The 27590-nt window shown below is 31.9% G+C and overlaps 1 protein-coding gene across 1 annotated transcript; it reads left to right on the top strand.

Moving 5' to 3' along the window:
- Positions 1–39: 39 nt before the first annotated feature.
- Positions 40–27590, top strand: LOC139503604 (pyrethroid hydrolase Ces2e-like). Its single transcript, XM_071293417.1, has 11 exons — positions 40–490; positions 10328–10492; positions 14900–15047; positions 17861–18046; positions 19761–19963; positions 21980–22124; positions 22367–22474; positions 23407–23480; positions 24074–24197; positions 25130–25265; positions 27000–27590. The coding sequence occupies exons 1-11, from the start codon at positions 242–244 to the stop codon at positions 27376–27378; spliced, it is 1917 nt and encodes a 638-aa protein (XP_071149518.1). The 5' UTR covers positions 40–241; the 3' UTR covers positions 27379–27590.

The raw sequence follows: 27590 nt of genomic DNA, 5'->3' as shown, positions 1-27590 counted from the left end.
TTTCATCTTTAACCAGGTATCGTTTACATTTTACCACCCATAATTAAGGCTTTCGATTGATAGACGCTGAGGTATTCACGGGTCAATTTTTCATGAATAATTTTACAGTAATATATAACGTCTTATCCCAGTGTTCATTGATTGATTGAACGGGTACACGGAGAACTGCTATAAAAGATAAGCCTTCTGACTGCGCATCTCAATTACAATGGTGTACTAGTGAGCAAGTCAGGTGGAAACCATGCGATCTCTCATAATACCTACTGACCGAGCTTTTCTTTCTACATTTTACAAAATGACAAATATACAGTTATATTGTGTAATTATTGTGTTATGTTATAAATATACTTTAGCTGTTAATCATGTTATAAGACACACGGAGTATGGTAAAGTTAAAGGTGTTTTGGAACATGTTCAGCATGGGAAAGTAATAGAGAAATTTTTAGGCATTCCATACGCGCAACCACCTATTGGGAAATTAAGATTCGAGGTAAGCTTAATTAGTTTATTTCTGTAATGACTTTCAAACTATTTATTCAACATTCATAACTCCTGTGTTACATAATCTTGTTATACATAAAGAAACATGATTAAAAATCAAAGTAACTGATATATTTCATATTTGTCTATTGACAGATTTCTGATATAAATGCATTTGCGTATTAACTACATTAAGATTTGTATTCAACTTCAGGATTTCAATTATATGTTTGATATCTATGAATATAAAATAATATGAATGTTCAGATGCATGTCGACTTAACTTACATCGATCTTATTTATGTTCAATTTAAATAAAAATGTCTTTTATTATTAAATATATTACCATTACAATTCTGTTTCTGCGTCAGGACATGAGGAACTATTTTTATAATTCAGATATAAACATTAAATTCAGTAAAGTACATGTTTAACCAAATAATTGAATTGTCATGTTTGTGTTATTTTGGTTTTCTATGTACGTATTATAAATATTTATACATATTAATTTTTTTTTATCAAGTACGTATTTTCGTACTCTGATTCTAATAAATTAACATCCAATCATTTATATTCTAAAACTGAAAAAAAAGTAATGAGATATAATAAGATAATAGATATAGGAAGATGTGGTGTGAGTGCCAATGAGACAACTCTCCATACAAATAACAATTTAAAAAGTAAACCATTATAGGTTAAAGTACGGCCTTCAACATACTGTATACTTTTGTAATAATGTATACTTTTTTGTGAAAGTTTCTAAACTTGCTAAAGAACGAGCCTCCCGCATTTTGAAAGAGGAAATGCATCTTAATCATTAGAAAATCGTATAATAAATTTCACCAGAAAAAGATGGATAAATAACTGATTAATATCACAGTACATTTAAAGTTGGATCTTTAGTTTAGCAGTGATAAAATATTGTGAAATTACGGTATACGAAAAGTGTTGTCCAAACCCACATATTCTACTATAAAATTTGAATGTTGGTACTGCACTGTCTATATCAAAAGGGTAGGATCCACAACGGCACACTGCCTACTAACAATTTGTGGGTAAAACTTGTACTGAAAGTTATTTTTCTATGTCATCACCTTATCAAAAATAATGAAATGGCTTGTTTCTTACCTAATGACAGGAATATGTTTTTATATTATTTGCATTCAAACGTACTGTCGTGCTATCAAATTAATAGAAATTGATTATCTATTCTTAGGGAAAACACAAATAAGGATAACGAAAACATAAAAATCTATTTAAGGAATTATAAATAAACTTTTATGTAGATTAGACTGTTGGTTTTCCCGTTTGAATGGTTTTACACTAGTAATTTTGGGGCCCTTTATAGCTTGTTGTTCGGTGTGAGCCAAGGCTCCGTGTTGAAGGCTGTACATTGACCTATAATGGTTTACTTTTTTAAATTGTAATTTGGATGGAGAGTTGTCTCATTGGCACTCACACCATATCTTCCTAAATCTATAAACAGACACCAAGATAAAGCAAAATGTGTGAACCAGACGCGCGTTTCGTTTACATAAGACTCGCCAGTGACGCTTGAATAAAATCTTTAGTATTTAAAAAAAAATCTAAATGTTGAAGATAGTGAATTTAAAATAGAGAGCATATCAATGTTAATTCTTGTTAACACAAAAATGACACTACTAGGCTGGTAATAAAACAGATGGTTCAATGGTAGATAATGAACTCGGGAGGGAGACAGACAAGCAAATGACGTATGGACATGCGACTTGATACACTGACAACTATTTTATAAATATCCAGCCTTGGGTACGACAACTTCCACTGGACTACAGTTTCCTTTGTTTGGGAAAACAACAACTACCACTCGGCTACAAACTCCTTTTCTTGGGACATGAAAACGGTCTCTGAAAAGAGGGGATTTTTGCAGCCCTGACTTGAGCAAACACGTGTATTGCAATAGAACGTCTAATGTTTCTAAAAAGACTTTGAAAGTGTTCCTCAACTTGAAGAGAAATTATTAAAATCAGAGATACCGGCCCCATTTGCACCGTGTGTGGTTGAGTATTTGCACTTCCTGCATAATGAAAACGCAGACTCTATATTTAGTGCAGGGTTAGAGAAGTATAGGAATTATATATCTATATCCCTTTAAACCCTTGAGTGTTATAGGAGGATATCAGTAGTAGTATGTAACGTTATGCGAATGTACTGATTTTATTTAGAGACTAAAGCGGGGGAAACATTTGTAAAAGATAATGTTATGACAATGACATGAAACAACACAATATTAAATGGAGACTATAAAATGAAAACCGTAAGGGGTAATACAATACGGAGTTATATATGTTTGTGATGCGAGTAGCTTGATATTGTTGCCCTTCATACTCAAGTGGAGACGATAGAAAGTAAACCGAAGCGGGTATTGCAAAACAGAGTAATGTATGGTCGTGATGTGTAAAGCTTCAAATTGTTATATACTTCATACTCAAGTGGAGACTATAGAATTTAAGCAATAGGGGGTAATGGAAGACGGAGTAATGTATGGTCGTTATGCGAATAGCTTCCTATTGTTACACGTCTTGCTCAAGTAGAGACTATAGAAAAATAATCTGAACTATTTTTGCAAGTCTTCTCTGTCGAGATTACAATAACATGGCTAACGTTTTCTAGACGTAAGTTTCAAAATTCATCAATAGGTGTAGTTGACCTTAGACAGTTTTTGTTGTTATTTTTTATACCAGAGCACCGCTAACAAATTTAAAGACATTTAGAGATCAAGATATGGGTTTTCAATGATGCATAATGAAAGTTTCCCCAAATAAGTGCTTAATTACAAACAATTAACAATGTCACTTACTCAACAGTCGTATGCAAATCATTTTTTATACGCTAGATTTCTTTCCTAGAAATATCAATGTAATAGGGAAAAGAAAGAATAAGGAAATGTGATGGCTACTTTTGAATGATAAACCTCTTGAAAATCAGATACATAGAATTTCGAAGAACAATGGCATGTATTTAATGCATATTCAAGAAATGAATAATTCATACAATAGGTATTATTAACTAAGGGTAGTCCAGGATAGATTGAGAATGAAAGTATGGTGCAAAGGGCAAAATTTGGCCTCACAAAAGACAACCTATGGACCCTAAAATAATTGTGTTTAAATGAGGAGAGAGCGCGGAACTCGACCTACACGAGGCATAAGATGAAACGTCAACAATCCGACTAAACAATGCTGGAGATTTATACATTGATCACAACCCACATTAGCAAGGTTGTTACTGTCTAATAGGAGCATTCCAGAGATACAACAACAAATGGAACTGTTTAACGACCTAGACTGGCTATACAGCCCTCGCACGGTCGGTATTCCAGAGGTAAACATATGTAAATACCCCAGTCAAACCTTGGCTATACCTCACAAGACAACAACGTAGTCTTCTTTAGAGTTGGTGGAGGCGGCTTTCGTGGTGTGGATCTCGCACTATTACCACCTACAAAGTTTGTGTCTTTTCCTTAGATATAAACAAAAACAACCAGAGACGATGCTATGCAATGCCTCTTTGATCCTGTTTGACCTACAGTGACCTGCCTTGTCATACAAAATAAATTATCATTTTATTTATACACGTCTTTTATTTCGAGTGTTATGCAATAAACCTCCCCGGTGACATGCTATATCTTTATAATGTTCTTAATAGAATCAATTTTAAACACCAATATCAGAATTTCTTTATCAACAAAAAGTAAAGTAGAAGCGTGAATTTCCAAATGTAAACACAGCGGGAAAATGATGATAAATTATCAAATATCATTGGTATTCAATCTTAAAACGCTTCATTACTTATCGTAACTGTATTTTTTCGTTTCCGAGTACAGAAAACGTGTAGGTTTTGAACCTGTCATTTTGGTGAGGTTTATTTGGATAAATGTTCTAAAATGTGTCACCTAGAATTAAAATGTTACATTGATTTATTTCTCGAGTTAACATTATATGAAATAGAAAGCCCTCCTATAGATCAGATCTTGTAAAAAATGTCCCACACTACACAAGTATCAATAGAGAATGACTTGTGTTTTTGAAAAAAAAGAAATAGCTATCATTGTTATGATAATATAATAGACATAAATCAAAGACTTTTGCCTTTTTTTCTGTCAATTTTGAAAACGGGAGCTAATCGTTGAGATTTAGAATAGTTTCACGCGATTCAAACGCAAATAATAATATTAAATCTTTAACAAAATCTAATTCCGCAAGATCACATCAAAAACTTCTAGATCAATGTCCTGTGCACGTTCATTAAAAAAGAAAAATAATCCATGTGTCGTTTATGGCAACGATAGAATCATAGGTTTATTTAAAACATGATATAAGAAATAAAGAACGAGAATTCACCTAAAGAACACGTACATTTGACACACAAAACAAAAATTCAAATAAAAAGCCATATTTTTTTTTTCATTTTGCACTAAATTAAAGAAAAAAAAACTCTTAATTTATCTTGAAAAAAAAACATTGACACGGATGTCAGCCATTTTGTTCCAAAATATGTGTCAAAACGATATTATTTCCTCTTCGTTGTTCGTGTAGTATTATATTTTATACACTTACAATATTTCCTGTTAGTGCAGATTTGTCAATTCTAGATGATCTGTAACTAATTAAATGACCTTTTTGGTTGTTTTCTATATGTTGTTATATCGGTATAAAAATTGCGGCTTTTATTCAACGCAATAATAAGTTTGAACGCTGTTTTCAATTTAGAACTGGTATGTTCTTATATCGGTATATGGGTCATTATAAAAAAAAAGGTGCCAATTTTGACGAGGTAATATTTTGAAAAATGATGTCATTGTTTAAAACATTTGAATGTGGCCCTCTATTCTAATGTATGGAAGCAACGATATCAGAAATATCAATGGGGAAAATGAAGAGTTCCTTCAATTTTATTTTAACAATTGAAGGTCATCCTTTGATAGAATCGTGTCAATGTTGTAACCAGTTTAAAACATACATTTAGGGACTAAATATTATTGTTAAACATCAAACAACTGTTCCAATTTGTTGTTTAGGTTTAAATTACGACTTATTGACATTATGCATATAGCTGTGCATTCTATTCAAACATAAATTTCAGAATACATTGTCGTAAAAAAGTTGGCTGTTCTAATTATGGCCGTTGTAAATACTAAAAAATATACTTTAACTGAATATATGTAAAATGTATAAGATTACATGATAATAATATACCTAATCCTTCTTATACGACCTAAAAACACTTTCATTTATGAATAAAAATTTAAAAAAATGTCGCATTTTTATATAGTAACACCACTGACCCTTCAGTTACTCCAATGACACAAAAGTATCACCATTGACATCACGTTTAAAATTTTACTTTTATTAAGTACTGAACACAAAGCTAAGAACACAGAGCAAAAGAAAAAGATGAAAAAATACTTCTTAGGCTAAAAAATCTCAAATTATATAACATAACATCCATTACTAAAAACGTCAATAGTGTTTCTCAATAGTGTCATTGGTGTTACCATCAGTTTGTGAAAACTTTGTATATGTAATACATGATATTGTTAAAACATTGTTAAATAAGTATTGTTTTTCATAAATAATATGATGTTTCGCTTGTTAAACATGAAAGAAACACAAAACAATGCTGATTGTCATGATATATTCAGTGGTCAATGGTGTTATTTTATCAAAATGGTCTCACCATTGACAGTAACACCAATGATTTAAGGTGTATTTTAAGATTCAGTTACAAAATAAGTGCTCCATTCCCCTATTCTATATGTTGTTACTGGTGCATGTTTCTATAATCAATATATTTCATAATTCAAAGTTAAGGAAATGTTTTAAAAAAATGATTTTTACAAGGGTACACCATGGACACTATTTTCATTTATGATAAAGCTTTCACTTATTTTTAAGATTTTTTTCACTAAATTTTCAACATAAATGTTTGTTTTCTTTTGCATAACATGCTTATAGGTAACATTGCTAAGGGAGAAACTATTGCAAATACCCAAATCTTGCGAAAGATAACTCGTATCCTACTAATTTGTCCTTTGGTTACACCATTGATTTAAAAAATGTAACATTTCCTTTTGGTGAAATTTTTTATTATAAAACCAACATACACCTCCTAAATCCTTAAAAAATGCTTGTCTGTATCAAAATGCAATAAAAAGTGATAATCGTAATAACAAATGATATGAATAATAGTCCTATTTCAAGTCTGAAGGGATTTATAGTAAAAAAAATAACAGTTAATTCTGGCTATATCCAAGGGTTTAAGAAAACATTAAGAATATTTTTATAAAATTTCATACTGTAAACTGTATATTGTCTATCACAAAACATTCATATCTAACATATGCAAGTGTTATTTTGATATATTTTCATGTCTGTGACTTAAAAATACCCAATAACATAGTTTTGCATGTTTTTTTTTTATAATGACCCATATATATAAGTTTGCACGTGCCTATCCAAAGAATTTTTTGTATGTCATACTTTCACGTTTTTGTTTATTAAAGAATTGGGTTTTGAATGCATTTTTCTAAAATAATTACTCGCACAGCAGTTTGTGTTTGTAGACAAGACAAGACAAGACAAGACAAGACAAATACTTTATTAAAGTCTCACCACTTGTTACATATAAAATATACAGCTTTTTAAAACACAAATTAACAACAAAAGCCACTCTATAAAGAGTTATGAGAGACTGTAAAACAATATTTCGTAAAATTTTTATACAAATACAACTTACTTAAGTCAACTATCATGAATATAATACATTTTCGCTTTATTAAAATTTCGTAGCAGATTTTGGCAATATAAAACACCATATTTTCATTTGTAAAAAGAAATATAAATTTTTCATTATCAGACATATGTAAAAAATTCTCATCAACAATACTAGCATGGTTAAAAATAACATTACGAATATCTGAATATACAGGACAGTTTAACAAAGCATGTTTTTCATCTTCAACCAAAGCTGCCGACAATGTACACGTGATTGTGGTGTGCTAAATACTACACGGAAGTTCTTATGATTGAGCTTTCGAATCCTTCTACATAAAAGTGCGTGCGCGCCACAGGGAGTCATACAGTAAACAATTATATCATTACCACATTACAGTTTAAGACCTCTTCTAAACATTTGACTTATGTTATATTCTTAGAAATCTTTATGTAAGTTTTTGTCGTTTCTTCGCTGTCTCTTTGGCGTTCATATTAAAATCTGCCGTTATTAAGTTTTAAAATCAGCACTTGAATGTCAAACTTATTCTTAAAAGTAGATTTTGTTTCTGTACAGTATTTGAATTTAGATATTATTCTAGAGAGCAGATTTCGTTCTTGTACAGTACTTGAATTTTGATCTTATTCCGGAGAGTAGATTGTGTTCCTGTACAGTATTTGAATGTCGATCTTATTATGGAGAGTATGTTTTGTTCCTGTACAGTATTTGAATGTCGATCTGGTGTTAGAAATAAGATTTTGTTCCTGTATAAATATACTGGTTTTGATCTTATTCTTGATAATTGATTTTGTTCCTATGCAGTACTCGACTGTTGATCTTGTTCTGAGGTGTAGATTTTGAATTCTCAGTCTGTTATTATAATTACAGAATGATAATTATCGACATTATATTATTAATTATTTTATCACTCTCAGTGCAATTAGATGAACTGATGACCTGAATACTAAAACATCTTTTAACGCAATGTAAATTAGGCAGAACAGAACTGATGCTGTAGACGAACTGTTACCCCGAGCTTCTAGGTCAGGGAAACAAGCTATTAAATCTGTACGTCAAATAATTAGTGACGGATACTTTGGAGACAAGTTCCTTAACTATTATCACATATATCGTAAATTTTAATGACATATTATTGGATTCTAGAGATGAGGATAACGTAAATATATCAGCTGCATAAACAATGTCGATGGTGTGAAGGGTCCTTCCTCCTTTAAGTATGGTCCTCATATTACACTGCTGAAAGCAATATAAGAATTTAAATGAAATTCAGCATTCTTGTGGTTTGGCAGCATTGTATAAAGAATAGCCTCTTGAAATGAGCAAATCATTAACTATTAAAACCAAGGAGACACAGACTTCTAACTTCTCGGGTTCATATATCTTAACCCAAATAGTAACCTACAAATTATAGAAACAGTGCAAAACAATATCATGGTGAAACACTTTCGTCTCTTTTTAATAAAAGACGTCAAAACAAGTAAACAAGGACACTCAGACTTATCATCGTCTTACCAGATATAATAATCAGTGGAAAGTCGAAGGATAATCATATATTTCATGCAGATTTGCACTTTACAATACGGCTTTTTGAAATTTAAAGAAAATTAAAATGAATTTAAAGTTCTTAAATTTAGATGAAAACAGCCACAATAAAATTCATTGAGTGCATTGAAGTAAACATTTCAATTATCAAAATAAAATATCAGTATACTTCCGTAAGAAACTGTGTTAGTTGTTTTAGTTTGTTTGATTTAAAGGTTCACGACAAACGAAAGTAGACAAGAGTGTTTGTATTCATCAGATGATATCTTAATAAAAACAAACATAAACAATTCAAAACATTATACATAGTATACATAGTATACTGTAGCTGACGACTTTCCGAGTAGTCTACTAGTTTATATCGTATCATAGAGTAAGACAACAACGGGTAACAAAACTGTCCAGTAAAACATAACAAGACTATAACAGGTAAAGGTGGCATGGTAATATTTGCATTCCGGAATTTAGCTTGCTCTTGTGTGTACCCTAAAGTCAATGTATCTGAACAGTGTGATTGAAAAAAAACAGTTATCTGCTGAACATACCTTCCCAAACTGAGGTATGAATCAGGCGTAGGAAAATATGAAACAATTTTAATACATACAGGTAAAAAAAAAATTATAATTTTTATAATTTTGTATTCACTGCACGATAAAGACCTAAAAGACCTAAAAGGACTAGTTGCCTTAAGATTTTTAAAATAGCAAAAAACAAAAAGTAAACGGTCATGATACATATTCTATTTCATTTCTGAATATTATAATAAAAGTACTTCACTTAACTGTGTATGTATTAATAAAATAAAGCTTAACTGTGTATGTATTAATAAAAAAAAAGAGGCTAGTATTGTTCCTATGGGCCAGAACATACTACTGTAACACCTTAAAACATTGTCTAGTCAGAAATAACGAGTTAACCATGGTCCAATCAAAATATCAAAGACAGTCAAAGTAACATACACTGTTAAGTCAGATGTAACAAAAGAGCCACGGTAATATTCACTGTCCTGTCAGAAATAACAAGACCGTCATGGGTAACATTTACTGTCTAGTAAGATATAATAAGACAGCCATGGGTTTAAAATGCTGTCTAGTCAGAAATAACAAGACCGCCACAGGTTAAATAAACTCTCCAATAGGAGAAATGCAAAGGCAATCACAGTAAAACACACTGTCCAGTAAGAAATAACAAGACTGTCACGGTTTTAATACAATGTCCATTCAGAAATAAGGAGTCAGCAACGGGCTAGATGCACCCTCTAGTCAGAAATAACAACACAGCCACGGGTTGGATACAATGTCTGGTTAGAAATAACAAGATAGCCACGGGTTAAGTATAATTTCTTGTCAGAAATAACAAGATAGCCACAGGTTAGATAAAATGTATAGACAGAAATAAAAAGATAGCCACAGGTTAGAAACAATGTATAGTCAGAAATGACAAGATAGTCACGAGTTATATACACTCTCTTATCGGAAATAAATACTCAATCACGGGTAAACTACTTTAAATATGTCTTTTCTATTTGCAGGCCCCAATCCCCCCACATGGCTGGGGCAGTGAAATACTCCGTACAGAAAACTTTGGTCCAGCCTGTCCCCAGGGTGCAGGAGGTATGGAATATATCAAACTGCATCATCCTGGATTTGATTTATCAAGTGAAGATTGTCTCTACCTCAATGTATATGTGCCTAAGGTAAGATAATCTATCAGTAGTAGAATTTTTCTGTTTTCTCGGGAACGACAATACATATGGTCAAACTATAAAATGAGAATAACTTCTTATTTTAATCACTTGATGTCAACTTTATATCACATTGATTTATTTTTGGTTTTTTTTTATAATATATATATTATCATATATTTTACTTCTGTATATTTCACTTCTGTGACGATGAACTGAAACAAACTTTTTTGTTTGTTATTGGCATTGAACTAGCTTTTAAGTAACTGCGAGTACTCTGTACTTTATGTCTTTGTGGTTTTTGTTAGTTGTTTTCGTACCTTTTAAAATATTTTTTGAGGGAAAAAAGCCCACACGAAGGCATTTTTATAGCACTATTGGAGCGGTGGACTAACTAGTCTATAACAAATAAAAGTTGTTGATCCTTTAAATGATAAAGTTCGAAGTAATGAAAGAGAAATTTTTAATATTAACACTTGCATTGTCACTTGGACTAACGACAAGAGCAATAAAAGGAATCCCCTCTAATATGACCATGAAAAAATAATTACTTTATTGATTAGAATTTGGTTTCTAGTTTTAATTACCACAGTATCTGGTACTTAACACAAAAATCTTTAGTTTAATGTCAGAGAAATTCAATGCCTTTATTACGATCTATAGTTTACCATATCGTTCAATTATCAATCGACTTATTTTTTACTTTTTCTTTTATTTCCATTTTATATATTTTAAAATGGCTGTAATGAATGTTTACATTTAATTTCTTACTTTTATTGCGATTCGAAAAACACAATGTTAAGACCCGGATGAAAGTTCGATAAAGTCGCACAACTTTTGTATCTTAGGGTGTATTTTTCTGCAACTTACTATACTTTTTGCGATTGTTTCAACAGTTATCAAATTGTTTGCTTTTCAAACGAAAGCTGGCTAGATTAAAGAGATTTGGTGACAATTTAACACGACTTTAATCAAGTTCAGTTCAACAGCTTTCATTTTTTAGACACCTTAAAGAAATTTGCTGAGTTGTATAAATTTGACGAAAGTATAGATACAATGTAGTCTAAGAACACAGGTCTTCCCTATAAAAACTACCCCTTTTTTAATTTATATTATCAGACCTTTTGACATTGATGGATGGAAACCATCTATTTTTTCTTCAATATTTACATCTGTAAGTCTCATTGTAGTTTTTACTATCACAGATATCTGAATTCCAATTACAACTTCTATAGTTATGAACAGAGAGGGTTTGTTTACTTTTAGCTGTTATGCATATTGTTTATTTCTATGATAATATTGGCTTGCTTCCTTTCTACCATTTTATCAATGGTAACAAATCACAGCATTACAAAAACATGAATAAAACGTGTTCGTTTATGTTTGTAATTGTTTTATCAAACTTTTACAGAATATAAAATAAATATTTATCTTAATTTTTTCAAACTTCTGCGATTATAAACTTGATTCCAGTATTGCAGCTTTTAATTGTTTTATTGTCATTTGCTCTTTTTCTTTTCATTTGAGTGTAAAACATTAATTTTGTAATTGAGCGCTTCATGCTATTCTTTCATTTCCATGATTTCCCAAACAACGCCACTCTCACTTGGTAAACAGATACCTTTGGCATAGACCTCGATTTGTGTGTGAAAATTTCGCCGTTGGATTTTCTGCTAAATTTAAACTTATGTTTTCTTGTTTTATGACTTCTTACTTTTTATAAGAAATTGCAAAAATTCTAAAGTTTAAACTATTTAAAGTCTTGATGTTCCGATGTGGAAAAGGGCGATGATTATGAAGAGGACACTATTTCTTAAAGATTGAAACAGATCAACATTTAAATTGTTCAAATCTAGAAAAAGTTACTTTAAAAACTGCCAGTACCGAAACAAGAATATAGCAGTTGTTTTTCACATGCACCGATAGTTGAATGCGTTCAATGTTGTCAGTTGGTATGGAACCCCCCTTTTAGAATTTTCCTTAGTGTTCAGTATTGTGTGTCAATATGAATAAAAACAAGAAGACGGATATCATTGCCAATGAGACATCTCTCCGCCAGTAACCAAATGGCTTTGATGGTTAGCAACTATAGGACATCGTACGGCTTCAATAACGAAGACAAACCCGTACTGCTTACTCATTTATAAAGAGACCCCCAAATTGCAAATAATATTAACAATTCAAACGAGACAAAAAAGCTACCTGATTAAGGAAAAAAACGGTAAACGAAGAGTCAGTAGAATTAACAGTACAAGAGATCCCTGACTTGGGACAGGCACATACAAAATTTGGTGGGATTAAACATGTTGCGCCCCAACAACCTGGAACAGTAGTGTAGCAGCAAAAATAATGGCAAACTGTAAAACGCAGTTGAAAAAGGCTTAACATCTTTTTTTATATTAACTCATAGTATCGATACAAAGCACGAATCAACTGACACAAATCAAAGTACAGATCTATTATAGCGTTCCCTTTGTCGCTGTTCTATTATAGCGTTCCCTTTGTCGCTGTTTAAAGCAGAATACTGTTTTAAACTTTTTTTCTCGTCAATTTGAGGCGATCATACGCCGTGTGCCCAACATTCATGCTAGTCACCTTTCTTCCTGTCAACATCAAAATTAGTGCTAAGCAATTGAAGTCTTACTCTCTTTTGATTACTAGGTCAGTGAAGTCGTTTACTATTTACCCCATGCCGACAATGCAATAAAAGATAATACTGACAATTTAATACGGGATCTGCGGTTGATTAGAACTAGTTCTTATAAAAGTGAAATCAGTAGACTAGACATACTCATTTCATAGTAAAACACAGACAATTAGAAGAAATCGTAAACCACAAATTAATTCAATAAGAAAATCAACGTTAACCAAAAGCAATTGTTCCTGCATTTTGTTTTTATTGCATCAAGGATCTAATTGTACGAATTAACGTTGGAGACGAGATCGGTGCACGATCAACTGTTTTTATGATGATTTGATGACGAAAGAATTAACGTCTTGGGAGTCAATCAGCATAACTGTTTGTTTGCACATGCAGAGAAACATTGAACATTGTCAAAACAATGAAATGCAATCAAAGGCCTATCCAGTATTGTTTTGATGATTAATTCGACACGTGCTAACGTTAAAGATCACAGGAGAACGAATAATATGATCTTCTGATGATTGTTTTACTGTTTTTACTGATAAGGCACCGTCTTGAACATTATTTTTTTTTATATAAGTATAGATTCAATAATCTGTTCTTGTTCATGTCTTATCATAATACAAGAAATGCATATCTAAGATGAACTTTCTACTGGAATTAACGGTCATATACGATATGACAGGCGTTTCATGAGTTACCAAAACAAGTTGTAAACGTTAAGCCTTTTACTTTCCCAAATTAATACTCGTTATATACTCCAACATTTTGATTCGAGTGCATCGTACCGGGTTTCCTGATATTATGGGGCTATAGAAATCTCATTCTTGTTTGGAATAATCTTTTATCAATTGGACAACTAAAATTACCGCGTGTGTCGAAGATCTTAGATTTGGTTGTCCTGGTGCTTTTAAATATTAAAAAAAAAAACCCAACAATATAACAATGTGAGATGCAAGAATCCCATCACTATTAAACCAACTTTGAACTGAAACAGTCATCTTGATTTGAACAGCTCTGAGAAGACTGAACAAAAACAAGTACATCTTACGTCGGATTATGCTGATCTACTGCGGTAAATTCGGTATTGTTCGGCAGATTATGCTGATCTACTGCGGTAAATTCAGTATTGTTCGGACATCTTAGGTCTGATTATGCCGATCCACTGCGGTAAATGCAGTATTGTTCGGCAGATTATGCTGATCTACTGCGGTAAATTCAGTATTGTTCGGCGGATTATGCTGATCCACTGCGGTAAATTCAGTATTGTTCGGCGGATTATGCTGATCTACTGTGGTAAATTCAGTATTGTTCGGCGGATTATGCTGATCCACTGCTGTAAATTCAGTATTGTTCGGCGGATTATGCTGATCTACTGCGGTAAATTCAGTATTGTTCGGCGGATTATACTGAATCATTTACTAGTACATGGACAGACCATCACATGAAAGTGCATCAAATATATAGACGAAAGGAAAATTAAAGAAATTGGTTTTTTCTCTCTCTTGTTAAACGTTATGATTAAACTCCGGTACGGAATTTTCTAGCTGCGTTGAAGACCCATTTAACATATTCCCCATTTCCATTCTCAACTTTAATTGTATTTCATATAAGTAAATTAATAATTATGATATCTTGGACATTTATTGTTTCCTTCGTTACCAGTCAAATCATTATAAATATTTTATGAATTCCGGTGTCAACATCGATGGCCTGACTTCTTAACATGTAAACCACAATGTTACAGTTTATAAACATACAGTTTTACTTTGCAGATTGTTAATCATAATTCCCGAATGCCTGTATTGGTATTTATACATGGCGGATCTTACTTTAATGGTATGGGTGGTATGTTTGAGGGGTCGTTTTTAGCTATTGAGGGTATCATTGTTGTTACTATTAATTACAGACTAGGAGCTTTAGGTAAGTACATAGGGGTCAAATTGTACTTACTATATACAAATACAAGGATATATTAAGGAGTACCTCAATGTGACAGCAACCCCACGAACGCAAATAAAACTAAAAAAAGACTAAAGATGAACATTCAGTCTTAAAATAAGTGAGAAATCTCATTGAAATGACAACACACTCATGCTTATTATACATACCGCAAACAAACAACAAATACTGAATTATAACCGCCATTTTATTTAATACCTGAACGGGAAAAATTAATACACTTATAGTTATCATAATGGGAACATTTCAGCGATTTAATAAAAAAAAAGAAACAGTTTCAAAACTATATTTACTATACATATATAGCGATGTCCCGTTGCGGACACGAATACAAATTACACAATGTTGTAGTCTCTTTATTTTCTCATTAAAACCGTATCTATTGTACAAGTCCCAATCAAAATTAGTTTTTTTTACTTACAAATAAAGCCGCACTTGTTTACAAAAGAAGACACCTTTCTAAGCAAAAGTTAAAAATGAAACAGAAAATTGAGAATTTAGTATTCCCCGAAAGTTGCCAATTCTTTCCAAATTAGCAAATTATAAATTTTCTGACTAAATTTATGGCATCAATGTAAAGCTTGGTTGGTCGTGTTCATTCATATCATGGTATACACTCATTGTAAAGCTTGTTTGGTCGTGTTCATTCATATCATGGTATACACTCATTGTAAAGCTTGTGTGGTCGTGTTCATTCATATCATGGTATACACTCATTGTAAATGACATTCATATCATGGTATACACTTATTGTAAAGCTTGTTTGGTCGTGTTCATTCATATCATGGTATACACTCATTGTAAAGCTTGGTTGGTCGCGTTCATTCATATCATGGTATACACTCATTGTAAAGCTTGGTTGGTCGTGTTCATTCATATCATGGTATACACTCATTGTAAAGCTTGTTTGGTCGTGTTCATTCATATCATGGTATACACTCATTGTAAGATGTAAAGCTTGGTTGGTCGTGTTCATTCATATCATGGTATACACTCATTTTAAAGCTTGTTTGGTCGTGTTCATTCATATCATGGTATACACTCATTGTAAGATGTAAAGCTTGGTTGGTCGTGTTCATTCATATCATGGTATACACTCATTGTAAAGCTTGTTTGGTCGTGTTCATTCATATCATGGTATACACTCATTGTAAAGCTTGGTTGGTCGCGTTCATTCATATCATGGTATACACTCATTGTAAAGCTTGGTTGGTCGTGTTCATTCATATCATGGTATACACTCATTGTAAAGCTTGTTTGGTCGTGTTCATTCATATCATGGTATACACTCATTGTAAGATGTAAAGCTTGGTTGGTCGTGTTCATTCATATCATGGTATACACTCATTTTAAAGCTTGGTTGGTCGTGTTCATTCATATCATGGTATACACTCATTGTAAGATGTAAAGCTTGGTTGGTCGTGTTCATTCATATCATGGTATACACTCATTGTAAGATGTAAAGCTTGGTTGGTCGTGTTCATTCATATCATGGTATACACTCATTTTAAAGCTTGTTTGGTCGTGTTCATTCATATCATGGTATACACTCATTGTAAGATGTAAAGCTTGGTTGGTCGTGTTCATTCATATCATGGTATACACTCATTGTAAAGCTTGTTTGGTCGTGTTCATTCATATCATGGTATACACTCATTGTAAGATGTAAAGCTTGGTTGGTCGTGTTCATTCATATCATGGTATACACTCATTGTAAAGCTTGTTTGGTCGTGTTCATTCATATCATGGTATACACTCATTGTAAAGCTTGGTTGGTCGTGTTCATTCAAATCATGGTATACACTCATTGTAAAGCTTGGTTGGTCGTGTTCATTCATATCATGGTATACACTCATTGTAAGATGTAAAGCTTGGTTGGTCGTGTTCATTCATATCATGGTATACACTCATTGTAAAGCTTGTTTGGTCGTGTTCATTCATATCATGGTATACACTCATTGTAAGATGTAAAGCTTGGTTGGTCGTGTTCATTCATATCATGGTATACACTCATTGTAAAGCTTGTTTGGTCGTGTTCATTCATATCATGGTATACACTCATTGTAAAGCTTGGTTGGTCGCGTTCATTCATATCATGGTATACACTCATTGTAAAGCTTGTTTGGTCGTGTTCATTCATATCATGGTATACACTCATTGTAAAGCTTGTTTGGTCGTGTTCATTCATATCATGGTATACACTCATTGTAAAGCTTGTTTGGTCGTGTTCATTCATATCATGGTATAAACTCATTGTAAGATGTAAAGCTTGGTTGGTCGTGTTCATTCATATCATGGTATACACTCATTGTAAGATGTAAAGCTTGTTTGGTCGTGTTCATTCATATCATGGTATACACTCATTGTAAAGCTTGTTTGGTCGTGTTCATTCATATCATGGTATACACTCATTGTAAGATGTAAAGCTTGGTTGGTCGTGTTCATTCATATCATGGTATACACTCATTGTAAGATGTAAAGCTTGGTTGGTCGTGTTCATTTATATCATGGTATACACTCATTGTAAAGCTTGTTTGGTCGTGTTCATTTATATCATGGTATACACTCATTGTAAGAAAATAACATTAATTAGTTTAATTTAATTTTCTTTAAAACTGAACCTGCAATTAATACCAGTAAAATTGCACAAGAAATCAATAAGAAACAAAAGTTTGATATTGGGCGTATTAGAAAAACTAGAACATTTTTATAAAATAACTTTAATGGAAGCATAAATATTATATGATATAAAATTCGTGACGAACTTCTTTCAGGATTTCTATCAACGGGTGACTCGAACATTCCTGGTAATTATGGCATGTTAGATCAAGTTGCAGCTTTACAGTGGGTCAAACAGAATATTGGTCATTTTGATGGTGATCCTGATAGAATAACTATTGACGGTCATAGTGCTGGAGGATGCAGTGTTGGACTCTTAATGATATCTCCTCTAACGAAAGGTATAGAAAGATATTTCTCTTAAAACGCGAATTCGTCATTAAACAATTGCCTACTTTCAAAGTAGTGATTCACCCTTATTTCGGTGTTTGGCAATGCATGTATCAGTTGACTAGCCTTACCTAAATATCTTATAATTTCAAAAGACTTATGAAAAGTCATTCTTGTTTGTTTGTCATACTCCATTATGTGTTGAGGAAAAGATCTAATTGTACCCAATAGACAAGTTTTACAATACCAATCATCGTTAAGATTAAATTCATGTCTATGTTTGTGACCGATGTAATGTCTCAAACTGGTTTGTTCCTAAAATTCTGAGTTTAATATGGTGTAAATCCTCTACAGTAAACGTTTTCTAGATTATATGATATCTAATGCAGAGTTTATTTGACATCTCAATACATCGGATCTTAATCAATCTTTTAATGTGCATATATCGTTTGTTCCATCTTCGTAGATTTTAAATTGAGAATGACAATTTATAAATCCGGTGCTTCCTATGCGCTTTTTATAGAATAACACATGATTCATCAAAGTGTTACCATTTAATTTATTAGAACATGCATTTTTTTTTAAAATAAGTTCATTTTGTCTGTTTACAATCTTTATAATTTCATTAATCGGCACAATGATTCGATTATTTCACAATTAGTTTTTCGAATTCCATCTTAATCTATTAAATTAGTGGTGCCCATCATTGAAGGTCTTTTGTCCTTGATTAATGATATACATCTCCTTTCATTTTATCTATTCAATGAAGATAAGACCTAAACGTGGATCTATTGACAATGTCCTTATTTGCATATTTCTATAATAAAATGCATATAGTTAATTAGAACGCGAAGTGTTTGTCCGTAACACAAGAACGTCTATAGCTATAAATAGGTGTCAAATCAAAAGTATAATAATCTGTCTTTCTAAACAAATAAGAAAGAGAATTACAGGAAGTAGTTACATATTCTTCCTTGAAAATCTATCATACTATATTGCTACCACTATGACAAAGAGAGTTCGATCTTATTACGTTATGATCTACTAGAAACCATCTCTTTATTAGACTATATTAAACTTCTGTCTCAGGATATTACATCGAGTATTCGGAGATTTATTGCACATTAAATTGGTTACTACGAAATACGATAAACTATCATACACAAAAAAGATTTATAACCTAAAAACAATTACTAAGCGTCTTTTTTATCGACAAAATTTCTCTACTCGGATGAGTTCGCGACACTTTGGTGAAATAAAATCCAGCGTGGAGTCTACTTGTTTGTCGCATTTTTAAAAGTCTTTATCAATTTCAATCATAGTAAATCAGTTTTATTATTGACAAGCCATATTGTATCAGAGATTTGTAATCAATTCTATATATTAATAAATTAAAAAGTTGTAATTTTCTGTACAAAAGTCGATATATTTGAAACAAAAAAGCATCCTGGGATGCTGTTTAGGTATGTTCAGATAAGACTGCATGCACTTGCAACATTCTCCTATGCTTTCAAGCTGAGTTTGCATGACGAAAGCTGAAATACAGGCGTAAAATATTTCCATAATATAATTACAATTTATAACGTAATGTGTTAGAGAGGAATTTGTAGTAAAGATATTTTTAACACGATATCGACTTTATGAATTATTGTTATTTGAATATTATTTTCTTCTTCTTAGGTTTATTTAGAAATCTTATTTGAATATCATTGTTTTATTTCCTAGGTTTATTTAGAAATGTAATAATTCAGAGTGGATCTCCATTGGCTCATTGGGCAGTAAGACAAAGACCTTCATTACCAGATGTGTATTATAATATCTTCACCAGCGCTTTTGACTGTCTCTCTAACAATACATACACAGTCAAACAATGTCTACAATCTGTGACGGCGGACGAGATCTTCCGAAAGACATCAGGAGGACATGCCGTAAGTGATATGCGTTTTCTTGGACATATCATGCAGACAAATAAAAATAAATATTCTGGCGCTACCAAATAAAGCATGTTTTCCTCTGGCAGCCAACACCCGAATTATAATAATATACTTTTTAGAAGTTACAAATTAATTTGTAAGTTTTGTCTTTCAAATGGGTATACTTATTTTTTGAGAAATTAAACATAAAAATATAAATCATAACAGATTTCTTCAAAACTTAGTAGTTAGTTGATTTATAATGATTTTTTCAAATTCAATTCCCCATTATCGATTCTAAGAGATTATTTTCACTTTATCATTGATGTCTAACTTCTTGTCATTTTCAGACGAACTAAGTGTACGATTTCAAAACTTTTCTTTATTCTTTTGTTTCTCTTTCTGTGAGGCATACTTGATTTGTCTTTTTTTTTTGTTATTTAGAAAATTATATTTTGATGGGAAACTTGCAAATTTTATTTACAACTATCTTAGACATGTGACGGAGGAGGGGTATATTTTTAGAGTTTGACTAATTGCATAGATATTTGTATATACTAGTTGTAGTTCTTTGTTGACCATAAACTGTCTTAGATTTGTTTGCAGTTAGATTATATTCTTTGTCGTTTACCACATTATTTAATTTATTCCTATCTGTCATCTCATTGAATATTTTTTGCTATGCAGTAGAAAGTAAATTCATAAAAATACTGAACTCCGAGGAAAATTCAAAACGGAAAGTACCTAATCAAATGACAAAATCAAAAAACACATCAAACGAATGGACAACCACTGTCATATTTCTGACTTGATACAGGTAGTAAACTACACACATATATGTTACTACATGTAATTTTAAAATCTAATTTCTTCTGTTTTTTTCCCCGTATAAATTACGTGTTACGTGAAACTTCATATGGACAAATCCATCCATCACTAATTTTGAAAGACTGAATTATAAATTTTTGAAGTTTTGATTGGCCAACATGTTTGGTGATATTTGAAGTACTTCTTCATCATGTTCATCAATGAGCAAAAATGTATGAACAGAATTAAGGAATAGTTACGACTAAATGCAATAGGAGAATGAATCTACCATATAAAACAATTATGAAAAAGAAGACATAAAACAAACGAGATAATTTGGCTATGTGTGTATTATTGCCATAGAAGTATACAATCCCGATCTGACATTTAACCCAATATTTATTTCCTTAACTGTTCGCTCACGATAACACAAATAAGATTCCGTTTCTGAAATTTTTACGGAGGAGTTTGTCTTTTAAACAGAAATATAAAACTAAAATTTAATTCACCGAATTAGAGTTATGGTATAACTTCAGCTTCTTTCCTATATAGTGCTGATAACAAACATCCCACATTGATTCAATCGAGGAAAGTAATTGCATGATCATAATATAACTGGGAAGACATTTTAATCAGTTATATATGTCATAAAATACCAATTGTATACTAAAATTGTTATTTATTGTCAAAGCGCCTTTTATTCAATACAAGATATACGATTAAAACTCTTGGTATTATAAACAAAGATATATACCCATATAGGTAAGCATGAGTTCAGGAAAGGGAACAGAACAAGGGAGGACCAAAAAAATAAACGGCGAATTACTAGTATGGGAATGTAGGCAATAATCCTATACACATTATATTGATCATGAAATGTACTTTGACTTCTAAACCTTAAATAAGTATTTCTTGTTGTTCAACAATTAAAGTCATATTGACAAAACTTTTAGTCATTTTTGCCTCGCAAAATCAAACGCAGACACACATATCTTGTTTAAGGAAGGGGCAAATTATATATTGTAAAAAAAGATTTATTTGTTTTTTGTCTTTACGCCATTTTTTCTCTGGTATTGGAAGTTTTTCTACGACTTATGATTTCTTGCGAATCTTAGCATAAGGAAAACTAGAATTATGATCATTTTGATGTTTGTTGAGGGAAGATTATCTAGTTCAAATTTACTTTAATTGTAATGAATTATATATAACTTAATTTAATTTCAGTCCAGTCCTCGGATATCACCTCAGTTTACACCAGTAGTAGATGGCTATTTTTTACCCAAACATCCTCGAGAGCTGCTTTTAGAAGGAGATTTCAATGTAGACAATGTAATGACGGGGGCAACAAAAGACGAAGGACTTGTAGCAGGTACCAACATATTAATTTTGTAAATTCATTTTGATAATGTTATTGTAAATATTGATAAACAAATTAAAAGATCTATATGACACCACCAAAATGACACTGCTGTTGAGTATGCAAACATTCTGGTATTAAATGTTAAAATAGAAAAATAATACATATATGATTGACATCTGTACAACATATAAAAAATTCGTGAAATTATAACAGTTGATATAAGAGTTGAAATGATTTTCATTGTATTTCAGCCAACCATTTGAATTATACACTTGCTGCTGACCTACATGGTCTTGACCAGCTGTTGACGTTAATACACTGTATCAGAGGAGATTTACCCAGATTACCAGGAATAGTAGGTAAACACATATGGATGTTGTACAGACCATCAACTGTATATAGGAATTAGATTGTCGATGCAACATATTTATATTATCCCTTTGATTAGTATTAAAAAGTGTGCCGATACTTTGAATTTTACAGTGCATCGCGTGCATTCTCGTTTTTTGTACCTTTTTTCCTTCTATAGCTTTTATTGAATTTGTGTTACTTTTTGGGGGTCATCGTGCTTTGACGAATAAAAAAAAATCAAAAGTATAAACATTGCTATCAGTTTAGGGACATTATCCTTTTTGATTGCTTTAAGAAATACATTGAAATAGAATGTACTGACTAACATTTTTAACCCCGCCACATTATTTATGTATGTGCCTGTCCTAAGTCAGGAGCCTGTAATTCAGTGGTTGTCGTTTGTTTATGTGTTACATATTTGTTTTTCGTTCATTTTTTTAACATAAATAAGGCCGTTAGTTTTCTCGTTTGAATTGTTTTACATTGTCTTATCGGGGCCTTTTATAGCTGACTATGCGATATGGGCTTAATTTTTGCTCATTGTTTAAGGCCGTACGGTGACCTATAGTTGTTAATGTCTGTGTCATTTTGGTCTTTTGTGGATAGTTGTCTCGTTTGGCAATCATACCACATCTTCTTTTTTATATGAGTATGTTTTTTTCCAAACAATAAATATTCACTTGATATTATTATTTTTGTGCATATTGGAATCGTTTACACTGACAAGAACTTGACTTATAGTATAGACATCTTAGTTCTGACTAATAAAACAAGGGACATATTTAGATGAATAATCCAAACGATGGTTAGTTTGATAATTTCTAACTACTCAATAATGATACAAAAAAACAATAGTATAGTGCTTCTAAAAGTATGAAATTTCAACAGTTTTCTTAATAAATTCATAAATGGTAAACATTATTTTTGATTTCTCTTACAGATACAGTTTTGGAGGTTTATGCTAGCTGGCCATTTGACACTTCAGATGAAAATGTTAGACAGATATTTTCTGAGGTAATACTTTAACGCCTAATAAGTGTTCACTATAATATATTTGTATTGGTTGAGTTGATGTAGTAAAACATTATGACAAAAATACTTAACTACAAGGTAAATTAAAAACGGACGCAGTTAGATTTTAACAAGAACTGGAACGAAATGAAAACAACTGTCATATTCCTGATTTGGTAGAGGCTTTTTCAAAAGTAAATGTGGGATTAAACTTGGTATTAAAGCTAGCTAAACCTCCAACATGTATGACAGTTGTTTATAGTTCTGTTATATTGTCAAAATTGGATGAGCAACCCAAACGGATATAATAGGTTCATCTGGCAATGATTGGGATTCAGCAGCCAAAAGTGTGTAATTTGATCTCTTGTAGAGAGTTGTCTCATTGGCAACCATACCTCATCTTCTCTTTTTTGTTTTTAGATATATATTAAAATGAATACTAATTAAAAAAAGTACGCGTTAAAAACCTCTTGCGTCCGAATCGCATCTCTCGACTGATCTGTACCAGAAGCGACAGTGTAATCACCAGAAAAGATTAAACTAATAAAACGTATTTTGTAAATGGCGATATTATATCATTTACGAAGTTTATTTAGATTATAGGAGACCATTTCATCACAGCGCCTACCCATGATTTAGCCGAGGCTCTCGTTAAACGTAATTCCACTGTATATTTGTACAACTTTGAATACAGATCAGAGTTCCAAAGAAAAGAAGAAGGTATACTTATCATTAATTAGTAAACTAATCAAAGTTAGAGGGTTATAATTGCGTATGTACATTTGCTACTAACAACTATTTCAATTGTTAAACACGTTTTACAAATGTTGCGGGTTATGCTAGCATTGGTACGCACATATCAACATTGCATTCATTGCATTTGGTATATATAACTGCACTTTGGTACAATATTGAAGGTCTTGTCATGATTTCTTTATCAAAACATTAGGTACAATAAGCTTATACACGATGTAACAATATTCATTGCTATTGTTTTATGGATTTATGCTTGAACTGTAGCTATGTTCGTATTATCTGTGAACAATTTTAATGAGTCAAAGTGTTGAATCATCTTTATCATATTTTTATTTTCTCTGTACATTTTTATTTTCTACTGACTGAGATAATGAAGGTAAATAAAGGCAACAGTAGTATACCGGTGTTCATATATCGATTGAGAGAAAAAAAAATCCTGGTTACAAACTCAAACCGAGGGAAACACATCAACTATAAGAGGAATCGAGGAAACAACAGAGCACTGAAGTGCAATAAAAACAATACAACATACATAGAAACGAACTATAAGTTAACAACTGCCATATTTCTCACTTGGTACAGGACATTTAAAAAAATGGTGGGTCCAACCTGGCCTTGTGGCTAGCCGAACCTCCACGGTATATGTTAATGTTAAATATACCACTAAAAATGACAGCATTACATGACAGGACCACAGTACAAAGTAGGAGGTTTTTTAGTTGATAACTCTTATGGTAACCTTTATTACTTATAACTAATAAGAATGCGTACAAATATACAATTCATCCAACCTACAAAACTCTTCCACGTATGTAGGAATATAAACTCGTAATTTTTGAAAGGTTCTATTCGTGTTTAAATGCATTGTTTGCCATGTCGCTTGCTCTTTCTTTAAGGTGTTGTTCATGGATCAGAAATATTTTATTTGTGTGGATTTCCAATGACTGGACATCCGACATTTCTATATGGCGAGAAAGACAGAAAAACTGCGAAAATGCTCATGCATCTGTGGGCAAATTTTGTTAAAAATGGGTATGTACTGATTATTATAATTCAATAATTTCATATTAGTTCATTTTAGAATACTAGTATCCAACAACACAAAATTCTGATACACATCTAGATTAACAATGGAAATAATATGAATAAAATATTTCGAGTCGATATGGTACATGGATACGAAACGAGTACATAACATGAGCTCTTTTGAGCTTTTAGAATCATATTCAAAACAGTGTAGCTGTGACCATTGATTGACGACCTTAAATTATCCCATTGACTGGGACAGATTAGGTGAACGTGTGTCTGTAACGTGAACTGCTCACTACTTACTTATTATAGAATTTAAACTGTGGGGTCACCAAAGTTTCTTAACTCCTTTGATATTAAAATATTCAAAAAGTTAATTAGGAATAACTCTATGTTTTGATTTACATTATTGATATAAATCAAAACATCGTGTCATTCCTGATTAGTTTTTCTTATTTCTTCATTTAGGTGTTGAGAACCTTTTGTGACCCCACAGTTTAAGTGTCTTTAACAAGTATATAGTAAGCAGCGGTCGTTACAGACAAACGTTCACATAATCTGTCCCAGTCAATGGGATAATTTAAGGTCGTCAATCAATGGCCACAGCTACACTGTTTTGAATATGATTCTAACTGATAAATCAAGCATCACAATATAGCATAAAGTGACATACCGACACACAATGAATAATATAAGTAAGCATGTTAGTATCAAACATATTTATAAGCATAAGAAGCCTGGCAGAAAAGTAATTAAAAAACTGTGAACTAATACAACTAACAATGAAATAAAATATGAAAATAAATATTTCGTAAATAAAATAAAGTACTTTTGCGTTCTCCAGTTTACCACAGAGTTATATTCGGTGTACTGAAATAGAGGTTCAAGAGATCAAAGAGTCGTAGATCTCTTAGGTCGAAAACAAACAAAACTTGTAAAACCGCTGCAATTGTTTGCACCTGTCCCAAGTTAGGAATCTGATGTTCAATAGTTTTCTTTTATTGATGTGGTTCATTAGTGTTTCTGGTTTCTTATTTTCATATATAGATTAGACTGGATTTTTTTTTCTCCGTTTGAATGGTTTACACTAGTCATTTTATGGGCCCTTTGTAGCTGGCTGTTCGGCGTGAGCAAGTGCTCCTTTCTCCATGACCGTTCTTTGACCTATAAGAGTTTACTTATATAAATTTTGACTTAGATGGAGGGTTGTCTCATTGGCACTCATATTTATATCTATAGGCAATTGCAAAGAAGACTAAATCAATGAAAAGATAAAACAACAGTATATAAAACACAACATAGAAAACGAAAGAATGAGTAATAGAAATAAATGAAAAAGGAGATCGCTGAATGGAAAGCTGATACTTCTCTTGTGACATCCATTGTATTACTCCCATAAAATACCTTGATTTATATCAAGTGATTAGGGCATCACGCCATTACGTATTGGTAGTTGACTGTTGTCTTACCCTAATAATTTTTCGAAAAACTAAGGGTTTTCTTATCCCAGGAATAGATTATGTTCGCCGTATTTGGCACAATTTTTTGGAATTTTGAGTCACCAATGCTCTTCAACTTTGTACTTGTTTGGCTTTCTAACTGTTTTGATATGAGCGTCACTGATGAGTCTTATGTAGACGAAACGCGCGTTTATAGTTATATTAAACCACCATTCATGAAAATATAGTTTTCTCATTTGATTTATCCTTCTTGTATTACTAGTGGTTATCTTTTCAGACTTCCAAGTCTCGTTCCTCACAAGGAGTTCCACATGGCACCTTATTCACTCCATAGGAAGCAGTACAGCAATATTTTCGACGGAGAAATGGTGCCGAAAGTCGAAGTCAACGCTAATTATAAAGATAAAAAGATACATTTTTGGAATAAAAAACTCCCTCAATTGTTATCAGATACACATAGACAAACCATCGACCAAAGTCGAACTGTTACTAAAAGTTACTTTGTGCAGGAAACGAACTCATGGGTGTTAATATCTATATGTATAGTTCTTGCAGCTCTGTCTATTTCATTCCTTGTCGGATATTGCAGAACAAGAAGACAGTTGATAAAAGTATTAAAACAAAATGGCGTGCCACTAGCTAACAGAATGATATAGACTTTATAAGAAAAAAGGCTGTGTCTTATAATAATGATTATAATCATTGATCAATAATTTGTCTCAAATTTTTACAACTTCAACCATGTATTCATTTTTTGTTAATCTCAGTTTTGTTTAGAATTTTTGTTATATATTTAATTCCTTAACCTATCGTTTTATCGTGAACATACACAATGTAAGTTGTATTGCTTAAATATCATCAGGTTTTT

This window comes from Mytilus edulis, chromosome 1 (genome assembly GCF_963676685.1).
Source record: "Mytilus edulis chromosome 1, xbMytEdul2.2, whole genome shotgun sequence".
Lineage (NCBI taxonomy): Eukaryota > Metazoa > Mollusca > Bivalvia > Mytilida > Mytilidae > Mytilus > Mytilus edulis.
Note: the sequence above shows the minus strand (reverse complement) of the source record. Positions and strands in the feature narration are given on the sequence as shown.